The following is an 18869-nucleotide window of genomic DNA, read 5'->3' as shown; positions in this document are numbered from 1 at the left end:
ACAGAGAAATTAGACTGGCTGTGTCAAAACCTGGTACCTGAAAGAGGAAGGAGATACAAACGTCTGTCAAGACGATGCTGATGCACTTTTGGAGATGGTCTGATTTGTTATCAGAAAGTATAAGCAATTATGAATTTGCATTCTGTGAAGTTGCACAAAGAACTGAGTAATATCTAGTATATGATATCGTCTCTCAAATCCCACTTGAGTTTAAACCCACTCCACAGGTGTTTCCACGGGAGAGCGCTGACTGGTCAGGAGAGAGAAAGTTAAAATGTAACTGTTAATACTGATAATGTTTGGTGAAGCTTTACAATGAGAAATGAAATGTGGCCATTAATCAATAATGCCAAACAAGAATCTACAGAAAAAAGCTCGATGAACGTTGAAGTGTTGCTTTGTCGACTTCTCTCAAGAATAAATTTTGAATCTCAGCATCAACGTCCACAAGAAAATACAGTAATGTGATAAAAAAAACAACAACAACACCTAAACTCCAGCAGTAACTGAACAGCGTTCCTAGAATATGACTGAAAGTTCAACAACAGCTTCTAAATGGACCTTGGATTCTTATTCTATTTGTGGAAGATCAGTAGCAAAAGTGACCACGTGGTGGAGTAGTTTGATTTAGTAGTAGCTTTTGTTCTGTTGTTATTTTTGTAACTCTAAGATTAAAGAGATCTTGTGTTCCTCTGTAGGTTTCATATACGTTTTTCTTATTAGGTAATAGATTATTTGCAACTTATTTCAATAGAAATTAAGAAAACAATAGAAAAGAAATAAAAGAAAAATAAATACTAACTATATTATCTAGTTTTATCGAGTGATTGTAATATTCCTACTTTTACAGCTGACTTCAGGCTAACTTTCAGTATTTCCCACAGACAGCATAAAGATATATCATCTATATGTTCTATACAGTCTCTAGTATTTCCACACGCAGTCCCGCCTTCGTGGGATTCCATCTGTGACGTGCCACTTGGTAAACGTTTTCCCCCCCTCTTCAGCTACGTGGTGTTGCAACTATTTACACAAGCGACGCTGAAGCCACTCTGCTGGGTGATGTTGGATATTGTCGCAGCTGAATTGTGCGTTTTGGCACAATCCCGTCATATTTAAAACGCTTGCGGACTTGTGCTGTGGGACGAAAAGAAGCAGTTTAAGTTCTCCGGACCGGTCATGGCAAAGAAATCAGAAAAACCCGATTGGGTGGTTTTGTTTTCTACGACTATAGCAATACTTGTGTGGATTCCCGTCAGCGGTAAGTTGTTAATTTTCTTTCAAAGAATGTGTTTTGCTGCACTGACTTAATTCCAATAAAGTTCAGAGCTCGGTCCGGGTCTCCTGTCCACTACTTTGCAGAGAGAGAAGCATTCCTCAGCATGACGGACCGCAGCTGGGACAGATTTAAATATCTGGTTAAATAGTTTTGTATCAGTCGCTGGAAAGCCTAGAAGATTTCTGTAGATTTCTTTTTGTAGCATTTTGCTTTTTAATTAAGTCACAAAATGTGGCATAAACGGAACGGTGGCAGTGAAAGCACGTCAGGATAGCTATAAATTAAAAGTCCCGTGAGTTATAATTCATAGAACACCTTTAAAAATCCTGACTGCGTAAATCACCTTGTTTTTCTCCTCGTGTGGCCCAATTTTGCTACGCGGCCCTCTTAGAAAAAGATTTTTGATTTAAAAAGCAAATCCAATGTGTTCTTTTTCACTCTCTTAAATAATATGCAGAAAATAACCCTTGACCTGATTAATTGTTATGATAATTTCCACTTTTTTCTCTAAAAGTTTATGTTTCTAACTGTCCCGATGCATGCTCAAACACGTTGCGTTTCAGTGGGAGAGTGCGTTTTCACCTAAGCGACCTCTTCAGTCTCAACTGCCTGCAGGTTTCCCCAACCTAATAAACAGTGCATCTATATGGTACCACTGACTAACAATGGGTCGTGAGGTCATTGTTAGGCAATGGTACTAGTTTCGGTCTGAAGAAGTCACTGGGATGGGTGAAGAAACGTTTCTCACAGTGAAAACGAAACATCCAGATGTTGTTGGAATGTTTTAAATTAATAATCAGTTGTTTGAGAAAACCCCTCCCCACCAAACTTCAAAACGTTACTTTACTTACTGTCAAACCTACTCTGCATTATTTTAAAGCTTAGCAGTGTTACATGAAATCTGTTCTTGTAAAATCAATATCATATCTTTATCAAGTATATATCCATTTTACCATTTATTTTTGTAAACAGCACAACCTTCCAGGACCTCGGAGCCTCTTGTGATACCTCGAGTTGTTTCTCGGATGTATCTGAGTCCAGATGAGCTCAGGAAACTCCGCTTTAAGCCCACTGTTGGCACCATTCAGCTGTCAGAGGGCCATGAAGCCAAACTGAACTGTTCCATTGACATTCCTGATACCAGACTGGAGCCCGCCATCCTGTGGGTGAAGGATAGTAAGGAGCTGTCGCCAAACATCCATGTGGTGATGAATGAGCTCCACTCCATCACAGATGGCGTATCAACTCTCCTCTCCACTGTCTTGTATGTATCACATGAAGGTGAAATGTGTGTGATATGACAGATTAGGTACATAAACTGATGTGTCCTTATGCATTACATATTACAGCATTAAACATGTGCAGAGAGTGGATGCTGGAGAGTATCGATGCCGACTGAGTATCAGCAACATGTTGGTAGAGTCTGATCCGATCAGCATTCGGGTAGAAGGTGAGTTTTAGTATCCAGAGTATTCAAAACTTCTTTGTCCACACGTTTCGCATTCTTTCATACTTCGTTAATCTGACTTAGGTCTGCCAACATTTGTCAAGCAACCAGAGGACAAGAACGTAACAATATACACACCTTTCACCCTGTCCTGTGAAGCGGTGGGACCACCAGGCCCTGTTCATATCCGCTGGTTCCGTGATGGATCACCTTATACTGAGGTTTACAGCTCTCCCAGCAACTTCTCTGTACCAGGCGAGTGTTGCCACCCAAAATAATCTTTATCTCTGTATCACAACCTCATACATAAAGACTTTGTTTCACAAGAATTTATCTATTAGCACTTCCTTCTCTTTGCCTGTTCCTCTTGGGGGAACAAAGCTTCCTAAAACAAGTGTTGTTTCTTGCTTTTCTCCTTACTCAATGCGGAATGAACGTACACAAGACATATGACTCTGCATAATCAAGTCTGCAAGACACCTTAAGTGAGACAGAAAGAGGCTGAAGATGCACATTATGGGTTGTCACAGCAATACTTTGTTCCCTTCTTTGCCTTTTTTGTAAACTCTTGTCGAACAAGAGTTCCCATGACGTCTGCTCCATCTGTGCAAATTTATTGAAACTGCTTTTTGAACAAGCTTTAGTGGTTTTTCTAAAGAACAAATCTAAAGAGAGCTTTTTAAAAGAAGATCCCCAGACTTGTAAAAATGGTGTAAAAGTGTTACACCTTATAAAACCAACTGAAATAGCTGGTTTTACTTTGACTGACTTCCTTTTGAGGCTAAGGGTGGAAGCATTTACCAACAAAGATAAAGAGATATTTGGCGCTCAGATGGCTACAAAGTATGGAGTTAGTCTGATTTAGGGTATCGTCACTCCGTTGGTAGATTCTATTCTGACTCATCTATGCTGCCTCAGCATCTGCACCTTGCTTACTGCAGTGAGATTTGTCACCATGTCCTGTGTCACTTGGGCTGTCTGCTGCACTGCTGAATGGTTATCAGCGGTCATTCATGCATGGTTAGTACGCATTTGTAACAATGCCGGCTGACTGTATCGTGAATGCACTGGAGAAAGTGCTAAATGTGAAAAAACAACATTTGCTGTAAGCTTCAGTTAAGCAGTAGCTCAACAATGAGAGAAATGTGCTTGTTGTCAGCAAACAGCTGGAGTCAGCAGCTGATTAGGCTAGTTTAGCATTAAGACTGTAAATTTTCCCAAAACACCACATTTTGCAGATTCTTATGATCATTGAAAGTGATAGGAAAAATAAGGGCAGCAAAGATTTGCTTGACAGTGTTTCAGTTTTGAACCTTAACCAACAGGCCACGAGACACGCTGCATTTTGGTTTCTGTATGAACAAACAAACAATTTAGAGTTAGGTTCTTAATTTGTTGAACAAATTTTTAGTTTTTCCTCTGTACACCACTACACTGTCATTATGTCTTTATCAAACAATCAAACAATTGCAGACATCCAGTTTTAATTCTACTGCTTTTACAAAAAAATTGCATTTACAGGGACACAAGCCTTGTGGGTCTATTTTATTATTCAAATTTGTATTTAATAAGAGCAATCATGCTCTATTGGGTTGAGGTCAGGTGACTGACCTGCACATTGAAGAATATCCCATTTTTTTTACTTGAGAAACTCTTGGATTGCCTTTATTGTGCTTTGGGTCTTCATCCATTTGTAGTGTGATGAGCTCTCTGATCAGTTTTGCAGCAATTGAAAGAATCTGAGCAGAGACCATAATCCTTTAAACTTCACAGTTAATCCCACTACTATCAGCAGTCACATCATCAGTAAACACTAGTGATCAGTCCACTCAGTGACTGTAGAAAAAATTGATGACCCAACAGCTCCCTAAAACTGAAGCCCAATTACCGGTTCCTGGTTATCTCCACCGTCCTGAGATATTATAGAATACTTTGGACCATCTAAGGAGATTCGAAAGAAAAGCATCAGGACTTCTTTAAGTTTCCTTGAAGACGTTTCACTTCTCATCTGAGAAGCTTCTTCAGTTCTAAGAGCAACTGGTGGTGAGTCCCAGATTTTAAGCCCTATGGGAGTGTCCCCAAGAGGGTTTTGGACCTCCAATTGATCATCTTCCTAATCACACAAGCAAAAGTGTGAAAACAGGTGTGGGTCACAATCAGCCAAGGTTTCGAGTGAACCCATTGTGAAACCTAGCCCCACCTTATCATGTGATTTACTGAGATCAAATGACCCGGTATGTGAGAGAAACCTAAAGAAGTCCAGACACTTTTCTTTCCAAGCTCCTTAAACTACGATGACCTGGATGACTGAGAACCTTCACAGACATTTTGGACCATCAGCTGTTTCTCTCCTTCTTCATACTTTTACTTTATGTCTTTCTGGTATAAGTTAACCTTGGTTTCATCTGCACAAAACTTTTTGTAGAGCTGTTCAGATTCTTTTAGATGATTTCTAGCAAAGTGTCATTTGGCCTTCTTGTTTTTGAGTGTGACCAGTAGTTTGTTGCTCATTGTAAACCATTTGTATTTACATTTTTGAAGACGTCTGTTGACCGTAGATCATGATATTGTTAAGTCTACCTCCTTGATAGTGTTCTTGACTTGATTAGATGTAGTTTTGAAGCTGTTTTTCTTAACCATGGAAATAATTCTGTGATCACACACTTTAGTCCTCTGTGGTCTTTCAGGGCTTTCATTGGTCCTGAACTGGTCAGTTTATTGCTTCTTTTTAAGAATTGTGCTGTCTCTCTAATAGCTTCATTTTGTTTCATCAGCCTAATGATGGCCCCTCTTACCGGTATGGACATCTCTTTGGTCTTGTATTTAAAATTACAAGGAAAAGCTATAAAAAACCCACAACAATACATCAAATCAACTTCAGATATTTTGTTTGCTTCATTTGTCATGAAATGAAAGGCCTACCCTGACCATGAAAGTTCTTATCATTCAACTGATAGTAAACTTTTAGTCCCTGAAAATGGGAGACTGTGTATAAAACGCCCAGTACGAAATGTTCCCTAAAGTTGTCATGTTCATATTACTTTATGTGTTAGATCAGGACAGAACTGAAAGACATTAGTTTAAGTTTTAAAACAGAAATAATCAGAGAATTCAGGCATTTTGTCTTAAAAATCATTATAATATTTGTTAGGAATAAAGTCTTGACTGACTAACTGATTATTTAGCTGTACATTAATGTTAACATCAATGTAAGCTTATTCTTTCTCATGACTGTGCTGTATTTGAAGATCAAGGCTTGTTGTAAAATGAGTTTTAGTCCCATGTTGTACAGAAATTGTATAACATTTTATAAACAGACTCTCACTTTATCACCTCAAGTTTATGACCCCCTCTCTCTTCTTAAAAGACAATATTTGTTATTAGAAGTACAACCTTTGCTCTTTATGCCCTGATCCTTCATTTTGACTTTGCCACAGGCTAAACACCCCTGCAGTAGCCATTGCGTAGTGATACAGCCAAAGCTGAGGGGGTTAAAGGTTCAGAGCTGTGCTTTGGTCCAGCATGTGCAATAAAGGGAAGGAGGAGGGGGAGCTGCATAGGGAGCCTGTTCGGGGGTTGGCTCCGGGGACAAAGACCTCATTCACAGGACGGCCCACTACCCAGTAGGGAGGGGCTAGACACAGAGGGCTGCAGGCTACCAGGGCTCTGTGCAGGACCAAATATTGCCACAATAGAACCACGTAAACCCAGATCTCTGTGTAGTCATCTTATGCATACTATGAGTCTTGTTTTGCTAAATTTGAGACTCCAGGGTATCATCACAGTGCTTTTTGTTGCTTAATTGTGGTAAATTATTGCTACTTGTATTTAAAGGAAGAATATTCCTAAACAGTAGTACAGGCTAACGAGGGATTAAGTTGAGATTGGAAAGCATTTTATGCTTCAATATTTAACCTGGCTCAGCAGCAAGAAGCTGCATAAGATTCAGTCTCTAGTGTTAAGGAAGAAGCAACAGGTTTATCACTTCAGCTTGAAAAAAACTGAGGGAGTAAATCTGGCACACAAAGCAATAATGAGTGAAACGCTTGGATTAGCTGCAGTCTGGCAGAGTGGCTTTTGGCTATATTTACTCCCTGAGAAGAAACTGGAAAAATAACATACATCTCATACAGCTCAGAAACCTGGAGCAACCCCAAACCGGATAAATAGAGGTTGGGAGAACCGCACTACAGGACTTACATGATGCATTTTGGTTTCTCCATCCCACTCACAACTTCACATTTCCACTTGAATTTAATTTTCCTGTTGTGTTGCTGATTTTCACTTTAATTTATTTCCAAGTAGAATAAAAGCAGAAACGATAATTCTCCACCTTTGAATCAATTCCCTTTTCCAGCAAATACACACCTCTTGTGTACATTTAGTTTGCACCGTTATTTATGAAACGCCCTTGTTGTGTAACCCAATACTTTTTTTCATATCTATTTGGTTAACATGAAACCTCTGGGAAGTCTCCTGATTGCTCATATGGTTAGTATAGACAGCAAGCACGTGTTGTTTTGAATCTGCTTACTTCCTACTATGCTGCTACTGTCTGTATGCCATGCAGTTTGCAGTGAGCCATGTCAAAATTAGATTTGCACATTTTCACTCACGTGTAACTTGATTATTTAATGGTAACTGATTATTTAATTTAATCTAAGTACAGCTCTCTGTCTTTTTGCAAACAAATCTACTGTAGCCTGTGTTTAGGTGATAAGTGAAGCACACTTTATCCTGGTTCTCCTGAGCATAGAAAGGCAACCTCTCACGTCAGTTCCGCTTATCTCTCACAAGCTGGACTGTGAATTGCTTTGTGGAAAAGTTTCTGAGATGGAAGCAGAGCACAAAAGGCTCATTATCGCTCAATGTCCCCGTCCTTTTCTAACTGGACAGATCTGTTGCTGTTGAAAGACGGAAATTGTGTGCTGAGGAAAACAGACCCATCGAAAAGGATTGTTACTACAGTCCATCATACTGGAGAGGCTCAGTTTGATCTTTTATTGTAAGAGGCACTTCTTTGTGAAATTTGGAATTATGATAAATGAGTGAATCATTCTTAAATGAGATTTTTTTTTTCCATATGATGTTTCAGCCGGGCCTCACTCTCACTTCTTCATTGAGAATGACATGCCAGTTTTGCCCCAGATTCACCTTTGACACATAAACAAATCAGTTTGAGAGTGGCGACAATGTGTTGCTGGTTTGTGCTCTGCCTTTGTCTTATAGATTAATAACAGTGGAGCTGAGTCAGTGCTGTCATAACCTTGAAGACTGGTTGTTTTTGTTTCACACTGTACTGAAGTGCTACATGATTCACTCAAATATCTCAACTGCAGGTGTGGATAAATACACTCGGTTCAGCTGTGAAGCTAACAACACGAAGGGCATCACCACATCCAGAGAAGCACACGTCAATGTTAAAGGTAAAACTGGCAGCTTCCAGGTCTAATAATATTCCAGATGATTTTCCCGCTTTACAAGATGGTAGCTGATGCTGGTTTTTGTGGTGTTTTCTAGTTCATCCCAGACCTCCCACTCATGTTACTGTGACAGAGAGGCAGTCCAATAAGCTGACGTTGAGCTGGACTCCTGGGCATGATGGCTTCTCTCCACTCACCACGTGCCGAATCAGAGTAAGCCCCATGTTTAATGCAAACTGTGCCATTGTTTAACAGCATCATACTGATCACATGTTCTCCGATCTAAGGTTAGAGAGGTGAGTCGGAGGGAAGGGGAAGTGACGACCACCAGATTCATCAACGTCACAGTGCCGCCTTTTCACAGTGAAGTCCCTGGACTGCAGGCTATGACGAAGTACAACCTGAGTGTTTCCTGCAGTAACGAACAGGGCGCCTCTCCAAACAGCAAGTGGGTCGAGAGCAACACCACAGAAGGAGGTGTGTTGACGCTACAGGAATGATTTGAAGGTTGAATTATAATGCAATTCCTAAATAAAATTAAACTCATCCCAGCATTTAAAACCCAGCATATAAAAATGCTCGGTCTGTGTTTGTCTTACAAACGATGATGATATTTACAATACAGGACCTGTGTGTTGTGCTCCTGCCTCCTTCCCATCATCCTTGTTTAGCTTTCAGGAGCACTGTGTAATTAACTGACTACTTTACTATCCAAAATGTGCTTAATGTAAGCCTGCTCACAGTTGCAGTGCAATAATAGCTGGAATTTTCAGCACTTGCACAACTACCTGATCTGCCCACAGCAAGCCCTGTTCAGAAAAAATGTTTTATCCACTAAACCTCTGTTGTTTTCCTAAAGAGTAACATAGGAAATAGGAGTGGTTTCACTGAGAAAACACAAAGTTCTTACTGGGTGGAGCTGCTTTCAACTTCCTTCCTAAATCCACCAGAGGGGACATTTTAGTTGAATGATTTGATATGCTGTGACCAGAAGTGACCGCATACCAAACCGTAATCAAAGATTTATATTGAAGAGTAGTCCAACTCATTTTTCTTTCACTTTATAGGTTTGCAATGACTGTGAATTATGTCATAATCCCATTTTCCATTTCTCGTTGCGTTCTTAGTGCCATCAATTCATCCCGGAAATGTCACAGTGCAGCTTGAAGGCTCAAGCCTGGTGATCGGGTGGAAACCTCCGCCCAGTGATAAGATAAACGGGATCCTAAGTGGTTATGATGTCATTGTTAGATATGGCACACACCAGAAAAAGGTGAGCTTATCTGTGATATAGTAATTAAATATAGCCTTTTTATTTTTATTGTTTTACAACGGACAATTCTCGTTTCTCTTGTTCTTCTTCTTACTGTTATTATTATTTTAAGAAAAAGAAAAGAAATGTACGCATTCAACTTTAAACTTGCTCTTTCAGAACACCTGTACCTAAAGTGGTAACTCCAAGAAAAGTTTGAACATTAACCCTGAATTTGTAGCTTATTTGCTAATCAGACTCTTTTTTTGCATTGTATACCTTAAAAATGAATCCTGCATTTTTATTTTTTTTATTTATTTTTTTATTTATTAATTTTTTTTGGGGGGGGGGGGTGTGTGAATCACACGGATGATGTAGAAGCCTCAAAAACTCACAAAAATCACATATTAAATATGATACATTTAGCTTTAAAGGATTAAAGATGTGCTTACATGAATGAAGGAAAGGCTGTTGTATTTCTTACATAAATTCCTAAAATGCATGTCATTCAGGCTTAGGGTTAACTGTAAACTGTATCAAAAACAGGTGAAAACGAGTGATGAAAATCTTACAAGGGATCCATCATGTGTTTCCTTATTTTATTTTATTTTTCCTTTTACAGTGCTTTAAAAATTATTAGACCACCACCCAGTGTAAGGTTTATGCCACAGCTACTCTAAATTAACAATATTGGTTAATTTAATAATATAGGTTTTTGACATGTTTCTAAAATATTTACATTTTACTATTTTATGACAGGTGTTCTAAAGAATTTGTTAAACACTCTATGGACTGTTACAGTTTCAGTGTTAAAGATATTCATACTAGACAGTTTCAAATAGTTCCAGATAGACTTCTGTGGTTCATGCTCAGTTTCTGATATGACCCCCCCCCCCCCCCCGGTCTTCTTCTCAAAGTCAGTCAGAACAAAACTGAAGAAAAACTAATGGGAGGGGGAGGAGAAAATACCCCAGAGAAAACGAGAATGTGATAAATAAGGAAAATTTGGAACTGTGAATCATACAAAGCTACTCTAGTTGAGTCCCCTAATGTAAACCAGCATTTGGAAATGCTAATAATAAGTCCGCTTTAAGGATAAGGACATTTTAGTATATTAAATGATTAACAAGTTGCTACCTGCTGTATTTAAGACATGAGTGCATATGTGAAATATGTGACATGCTAACTATGTGTTTTCATTTATTTGCCATCAAATATGTGTTTAAATATAAACTCATAAACACACATGGCATAGCCAATGGAAGAAAGTGGAAAATTAAGGTTTCTACAGGTGGCACAGCATTTACCTTTCTCCTGTGAATATGAAATATAAGTAGTTTTTTTTTGTGACATACAAATGTATATAAAGGGCATTTATACTATACAGTGATGGCCTTATTTTGCCGGGCTCCCTGAATCATAAGAATTTTTATATAATAAACAACATAGAATAAAAATTCTAATAAGAAAGAAATAGACACACAAACACAAAATAAGTATCCAAGAGAAAGTCCAAGTAATAAATGTGCAAACAATGAAATGAGTTAAAGAGATCAAAGATAACAAAGACTAATGTATGAAAATATGAAAAGAATGAGTGCTGCATACTGGGAATAGCTGACCCTCCCTTTGTCTTCTCTACTGAACCACAGGTCAGCTCCACAGTTATTTGCGAACAACAGTTTATTCATTTGCCACAAGGCATCATCGAGGCCGGGAAAGGGATTTCAAGGAAACTAGTTTCTTTAAATCAACTTTAATAGCTCATAATGCTGTTTGCATGTAGTCATACTTCTCTTCCTGTATTAGTGCGCTCTACTACAATAGAGTGACTCCGTCCTTCCCGTCTGTGTTGTAGTTAAAGGAAGCTGAGGGTGTAAAAACTGGCCATTGGTAGTTTTCTCCATTTGGCATGTGTCTTTGAGTCATCACAAAGTAACTATGGTATGAAAACAATAGGACGCGAACGTGAGTTCCAGATATTCCTATGTATTGTTCATTCAGTTGATTATGTCATTACTGTAACTTTGACTGGAAATACGTACAAACACAGTACAGCCAATCAGCTGTCAGGATAGACAAAGTCAAGGTAAATAGTTAAAATATGTCAATCAGTTTTAAATCAGAGGAATAAATAGATGCTCGTAATTGTGAATTTTTTGGCATCAGAAATCAATGGTGCCAATTATTTCTCTTGAATCTGAGATTAACATTTTCTGATTGTTTATTTCTGAAGGAATATTTAACCTCACGTTGCCCTTTTTTGTTGTCACAGACATGAGAGGTGTTAATCATGGGTTTAGATCTGCCTGTCAGCACAAAACAGCGCAGACTGAGATGTACCGTTTACCGTATGGTGTTGTGAAATACAGGGTTAAGTCTGTCACATGCTCCCTCCCATTGAGCACATGAGCTTATCCTAAAAGTTTGTGTCCTTCCCTTTTTTTTAAATGGGGACTTTTATTATATACAGTAATCACTACTACACGGTTCCCTTTGGATTTCCCAAAAGGGGAGCAGCTCTGTGAAATCAGCATGCGTGCACTTTGGCATGTTTTTTTAATCAATTCATTTTTGCATTTAGTGGAAATGAGGAAAAAAAGGAGAGAAAATGAGAGCACGCATGAAAAGTTGCTGAGCTGGATTTTGAGCTGTTGCACAAATGCTCAAGACGTTCCTCAGCGTACTCTTGCACCAGCAAGCTTTTATTTTCCTTAAAATCTGCTTCTTCTTTTAGTTGAACTTAACCTAATGTAACTTTCAAACTCTTGTGAACTATAACCTTCTGTTTGAACTTTTCTCTCCAAGGTGATAATGATTAACCTTACCATAGCATGTTTTTCTTTTTGTACAGTCAGTTATGACAGTAGACGCAATTCGCTTTATGTCTTTTATTTTATGTTATTTCAGGTCCATAGTCTTACCACTTGGACACATGTAGCTGTGGAGGAATTCAACAAAACCTACAGTGTGGAGGTGGCCGCATGCACGCAGGCAGGAAGAGGCATGGTCAGCCCACGAGTTGAATTGTTTGTGCCAGAGGACAGTAAGTGGCTCGTTCTGTTTATTTCCTCATCTTGATAATTTGATAAATTGCACAGCATTGTTCAGCTGATGTTGTACTACTGTACTAAAATACTATTACTGCCTTATGAATAGATACCAGTGCCTATTATGGTTGCAGTATTTTTGGAAACACTAGCCGGAAAGCTCACAGGACTGAAATACTGCCTATTTTTCAGCTACTTTCATCTGAGATTAAAATCTTTTAAACTCTTGGATGAATCACCATGAAATACAGTACACACACTTTTGGTCCCTAGAGAGTGAAATAACTTTGGCTTCCTGGTCTTTCATGTGGAGCTGTTAATTTAGAGTTTCATCTCATCAAAACGTTGACCAAAATCCTCCAAAAGTACTGACTTTACTATCAGGTGCAGGTGTACTTTGGGATCAGTGCTAAATATAAATTGTAAACATGGCAAAAATCAAGACTCTGGTGTTGCAATTTTAAGCATGCTCACGAGCTGCTAGCTTTCATCTCAATGCAACGCTGACTGAATACATTAAAGTTTCAAAAAAAGGGGAAACATTTGAATCAGAACTTATGTTGAAAACTATCATCACAGAATAAAAAATGTTGTATGTGTTGCGTGAGCTGACGAACTCTACTTCAGATAACTGATCCTTAACTTAAATTGCTGGATGTCAGATTTCTAAGTGTTCTCCTTTGTTTCTTCTTCTTATCTCAGAATCCACCGTACGCCCTTCATCCGGCCCTGAGACAGCGGTAGAACACACCAACCATGTTGTGGGGATCGTGATTTGTACCATCTTTGTCCTGCTGATCATCCTCTTTGGGGTTCTCTATTTTCGGAACAAGGCTTATGACTCCTGTTTTGGGTAGGCTTAACAATTAACAAGTAATTATCCTAGTATGATAACCTGATCTTTGAACTTGCTGCTGGTCAGTGTGCTCATGAGACAACTGTATTTACTTTGATTTTAATCAGCTAACTGTAAACTGCTTCTTTGCGATATATGTTTTCTTCAGTAGTAGTAACTTCCGGATTCACTTTGTAAACTTCCTTATCTTCCTCTTAGTCATTGGAGTCTGCACAGTAGGTCATGTAATAACTGTGCAGCTGGAGAGATGGACAACAAACAGCTGTCAATTCTCTGGAATTCTTCATTATGAAGTCCATGACTCACTGTTTCCACTCAGGATATGGATAGGAATGTTTCACAGGCAGCTTTTCAGAGAGAAAAATATTATTCCAACCTCAAAGTCTGGAAGGCAACAGAGAGGGTTTCCTCTCTATGACCTTGTCTTTAGTTGAATTTTTTAGCCTGTATGTTATTTCTGACCTCTTACAGCATCAGACAGAGGATTACCAACATTCCCTGCTTTTTCTTTCCCCTGTCTCCCCCTGCAGGCAGCGGTGCAGAGATGAAGAAATGCTGCCGCCTGTCATACAGTACACACAACAGAGGTCCTACAACCGATCAGCCATAGGAGTCACTCGTATGTTCTTGAATGCTACTACAGGAAGATTAACACGCATATAACATGTATGTGTTATCAAAAAAATGATGTTCTTGTCTTCGGTCTGCAGTTGAGAACCTTGGGATCAGTGGGGAACTCCAGGCCAAACTTCAGGATGTGATGGTAATGAGAACTCTGCTCTCAGTGGGGAAGGTTCTTGGAGAGGGTGAGTAATCAGTTTCATGTATCTAAATTTGTAGGCATCCATATCTACACTGACATGTTTACAAATGATTACAGTAAAATGCAGTATATGTGCACAGGTTTATGACTGGTCTTAATTTTTACCAGGTGAGTTTGGTTCAGTGGTGGAAGGTCATTTCACACAACCAGATGGCACTTCAGAAAAGGTTGCCGTGAAGACAATGAAATGTAAGTGCTTGTGTTATGTAAAGATTAACTTAACTTAAAAAAATATGTCTTAACTAACAAATATGTTTTTGTTTTTTTTTACCACACAGTGGATAGTTTTTCTCAAAGGGAGATTGAAGAGTTCCTGAATGAGGCCGCTTGCATGAAAGATTTCAACCATCCTAATGTCATCAAACTGCTCGGTAGGAGATCTCTTCATATCTTACTGCACGTTCTCTTTGCTTCTTTCTTTAGTCGCTTTCTTTTGTATATCCATGCATTTATTTTTGATTGTGCTGACTTATCCTCTTGTCTTTAGGTGTATGCTTGGAAGTAGGCTCAGGACACTTTCCTAAACCCATGGTAATTCTGCCGTTTATGAAACACGGAGATCTGCATAGCTTCCTGCTGCGTTCACGCCACAGAGAGACTCCAATGGTAAGATTTTACCCAAACACTAACTTTCAAATTCAATATCATATTTATTAGAGTGTGACAGAGTGGTGTAGTGGTTGACACTGTCACTGGTCAAAGGAGTTTGCAAAGAAAAAGGTGACACTGTCACCTTATCGTAAGAAAGATAGATGTTAAATGTCATGGTCGGCTGGACTTCTCTCTGTGGATTTTGCATGTTTTCCTGGTGCCTGTATGTATTTATGTGTGATGTCAGTCTTTTTATGTTAGCCCTGTGATAGACACTGTTACCTGGACAAGTACACCCCATGTGAGCTGGAATACACTCCAGATCCCGACCCTGAAACGAATAGATTATGATTAGACTAAACAATATTTAAACTGTTTGCTGTATTGTGTTTCCTTGCACAGTTCTTGCCCACTCAGACACTCCTGAAGTTCATGGTTGACATTGCTTCGGGTATGGAGTATCTCAGTGGTCGTAACTTTCTGCATCGAGACCTGGCGGCACGCAACTGCATGTAGGTTACTTCCTCTGATTTATGTTCAAAGTAGAGCAGGCATTGATTGAACTTTTCCTGGCAACATTCGCAGCCTTCTTAAATAAAAGAACTATGATTTATTATTTCAGAGATTTATCAAATTTGCTTTTTTCCATTAGTCATGAAGTCCACGCCTTGTTTGTCTTACAGGCTGCGTGACGACATGACAGTGTGTGTAGCAGACTTTGGATTATCAAAGAAGATCTACAGTGGTGACTATTACAGGCAGGGAAGAATTGCGAAAATGCCTGTAAAATGGATCGCATTAGAGAGTCTGGCAGACAGAGTTTTTACTGTAAAGAGTGATGTGGTGAGTAGAAACAATAGCTTTCCCAGAAACACACCTATGAAATGCAGTCACTAAAAGAACTGACTACTTTCTGCACTTTTTGTTTTTCTTGCTGCTTTCTCTTTTGCTACGTGACATTTTAAAAGGTTTGGTCTTAGACTTAGACAGGGCACCGTCTGTGTCTCAATATTTATCAGTGTGTAACAAGGTGTAGGATTTTCCCCCTCTTTTGCACTTTTATCTAAAGTGTCACGTGAAGATTAAAAAATATATATTTTTGTTTGAAAAATGCAGAATATCGTACAGCTAAACCTGGGATAATACATAGTATTTCTATGTATTATCAGCAGGAAAATACCAGTTTGTGAACATCATAGCAACTTTTTTCCTCATGATGAAATATAATCTCAAGTTGAAATTCTGTTCTCACGCAGTGGGCGTTTGGTGTCACCATGTGGGAAATTGCTACAAGAGGCATGACGCCGTACCCTGGAGTCCAGAACCATGAAATTTATGATTATCTAGTTGAAGGACACAGACTGAAGCAGCCCCCAGATTGTTTGGATGAACTGTGAGTGTTTGTCGTTCTTCACACAGATGTTGACTTTGGGTTTGATTGCTTTGAAAGTAACCATATTGACGCTATAAAAGTTTAATTTGATATTGTTGGTCTTAATCTTATATTGGAGGCTAGCTTTTTTAAAAACATATTAACACAAGAGTAAACCTCAAAAATGAATTGCTAAATTTTACAACCCTGAAAATATGCGCCTTGAAATGTACCAAAATCGAGGTTCCAGTCTAATTATTTCTCAATACTTGGGGTCTAGGTATGAAATCATGTACAGCTGCTGGAGAGCCGATCCGCTAGACCGACCCTTCTTTCCCCAGCTGCGAGAAATGTTGGAAAAGCTCGCCGAAAAGCTTCCAGAGTCTTCCAGCAGGGATGATATCATTTATATCAACACCAGCTTTCCTGAGGAGGATCCCGATCGAGAGGCACTTCAAGCAGAGCCTCCTGTGTTGAGCTCCTCACCTTGCTGCAGCCGCATGGCAGCAGAAAATACAGTAGTTACCGCGGACATTCACGGGAGCGTGGCGGATGACCAGGATGATGGCAGCGATCGCTATGTGGTGGTGATTTCCGCCAGTGCGCCCCCGAGAGCTGCAACAGTGGATACGCCTCTCTTGTCAGATGATTCTTTAAGTCAAGCAAATGGGACCACTGCAACAGCGATGGATCACAGCTTATATGACCCCGCCTTCATGCTATAGCATTTGGTACTGAGCAGTTACAGCCCTTGCATGGGTTGACAGTACTAATCATTTTGCCTTGTTGTACTGGAAGCACCTGCACATTTCCTGCTATGGACTTTCATAGATTGTTGTAGAGGCATTTTATGCTTTAAATGGCCAGCCTACATGTCAGTGTTTGTTGTTGCTTATACTTTTTTTTTTTTGCGTGTCAACCTCAAACACACTCATGCACATGTTCGATAAGCTTATGATACTCTGAACTGTGAAAAGTATTTACTGTATTGATTTCTGTGTTGCAGTGTAAATAGAAAATTGTACAGAACATTTATAAAATGATCTTTTTCTTTTAAAATAAAGGATTTATTGACTTCTTTAAAGTAAACATAGATAAGTGTGACATAAAATGACCAGAATTCCCTCACAGATCCCTGTGATATTTATTGTTATTGGTATTCCAGTAAGAAGGGAACTGTATTACCATAATGATGACATAAAAGCCTTCAACTTTCAGCTCTGAGGCCCTTCTTGATTGCAGGATGACAGATGAGGTCAGGCCTAGAGTATAACTATAACAGACCACATTGTGATCTGTAGTGACAGTAGAGAGAGGTGGAGGTATGCACTGTAAAGAAGAAGAATGCAGGTCAGTAACAGCAAGACAGAATATGCATGCGAATAGAAGGGGAGCGGGTGGAATGCGAGGAGTCGTTTAAATTCCTGGGGTCAAATTCCGGTAGGGTGGAGTGGGCAGAGATGAGTATCAGGGTTGATTGGTGAGATAAGGAAAGCAACAACAGTGAAAGCGAAGATACAAGATGGTAGTGAGACCTGCTAAGATGTATGGTTTGGAAATGGTGGCACTAATGAAAGACAGGAGGCAGGAGCTGCAGATGTTAAGATTTTTGTTGGGAGTGACCAGAATGGAAATGAGCACAGCAGAGGGACAGATCAGGTTTGGAGACAATGTAAAAGTGGTAAGATTTAGATACTTAGGACATGTGCAGAGGAGGGATAGTGGATATACTGGCAAAGGACAGAGGTTTGTGTTTGTGTGACAGAAGAGGATGCAAGGAATAGGTTGAGATAGAAGGAGATGATCGTCTAAAGGGAGCAGCCAGAAGACGTCGAATAAGATTTGGGCAACAACAAGAGCCTTAGAAGTATAAAAACACAAGAAAAAGATTTGTGTACTCGAATTTTTATAAGTTAGATAAACAGAAGAAAATGGATGGATGGATTCTCATAACCATACAAATAAGTGAAGCTTATTGGGATTTCTTGCAAGATGTGTTTAGGAAGTTTAAATTTAGAATGAAAATGAAATGCTGTTTTTCTTTATTTCACACTTGCTGCAGAACAAGTAGGTGGGATGATGACACAAAAACCTGGTGCTGCATCACAGTGGTTAAAGCAGCCGCCCCTAAACCAGGAGTGGTCCAGTATCCAAACTAAAGGGCATGATATCTGTAATAGCCTTTTTCACCATTTATGCAATCTGTATGAGTCCTGCTGTACAATGAAGATGATATCCTGGGCTTTCTATCGTATGTGGTTGTTGGATTAACAGAGTGCATGTATTTTATTTTCAAAATGATGGGAATTGCAGCTTCCACATATTATGTCCATATTTTTGCAGCTATTATGATTCTATTGCTAAAACTGTCTTTAGCAATTCCGTTTCAACCATGCTGAAACTGGGTTGATTTTTTTTTCTTTTTTCTTTATTAAGTATGACACATGAAAACAGGACAGTGCTACCCACAACCACGAAACAGGTGGTCCTCTGATTATATCACACAGAAAACAGGCAACTTGGTTTCAAAAACAAAAACAAAAAAACAATTAGAGCACACAAACCAGAGAGAGGGTCTCATTTCTGAAAGTATCATTAAAACTGAAAACACTCTGGATCCAAAACTTCCTTTAGCATATTTGTGTTCACAGCATGACTCAGACAACCTACGATCCGAATGTACTCATTCCTAGTTAAAGCGAGTTCAATAGACAGATTCTTCAATATTAGAGAATCCATCAAAGTAAAAATGACCTTGATATCTTTGATAAGGAGA

General features: G+C 39.1%; 1 protein-coding gene across 1 annotated transcript; it reads left to right on the top strand.

Moving 5' to 3' along the window:
* The first annotated feature begins 1038 nt into the window (after window positions 1–1038).
* Window positions 1039–17174, top strand: mertka (c-mer proto-oncogene tyrosine kinase a). Its single transcript, XM_063491250.1, has 19 exons — window positions 1039–1261; window positions 2252–2543; window positions 2629–2729; window positions 2811–2981; window positions 8066–8152; window positions 8247–8362; window positions 8437–8626; window positions 9277–9422; window positions 12312–12447; window positions 13154–13304; window positions 13838–13926; window positions 14018–14113; window positions 14239–14319; window positions 14409–14501; window positions 14618–14736; window positions 15124–15233; window positions 15405–15564; window positions 15978–16114; window positions 16374–17174. The coding sequence occupies exons 1-19, from the start codon at window positions 1180–1182 to the stop codon at window positions 16816–16818; spliced, it is 2802 nt and encodes a 933-aa protein (XP_063347320.1). The 5' UTR covers window positions 1039–1179; the 3' UTR covers window positions 16819–17174.
* Window positions 17175–18869: the final 1695 nt, after the last annotated feature.

The sequence above is a fragment of the Pelmatolapia mariae genome, linkage group LG13 (genome assembly GCF_036321145.2).
Source record: "Pelmatolapia mariae isolate MD_Pm_ZW linkage group LG13, Pm_UMD_F_2, whole genome shotgun sequence".
NCBI classification, from domain to species: Eukaryota; Metazoa; Chordata; class Actinopteri; order Cichliformes; family Cichlidae; genus Pelmatolapia; species Pelmatolapia mariae.
Note: the sequence above shows the minus strand (reverse complement) of the source record. Positions and strands in the feature narration are given on the sequence as shown.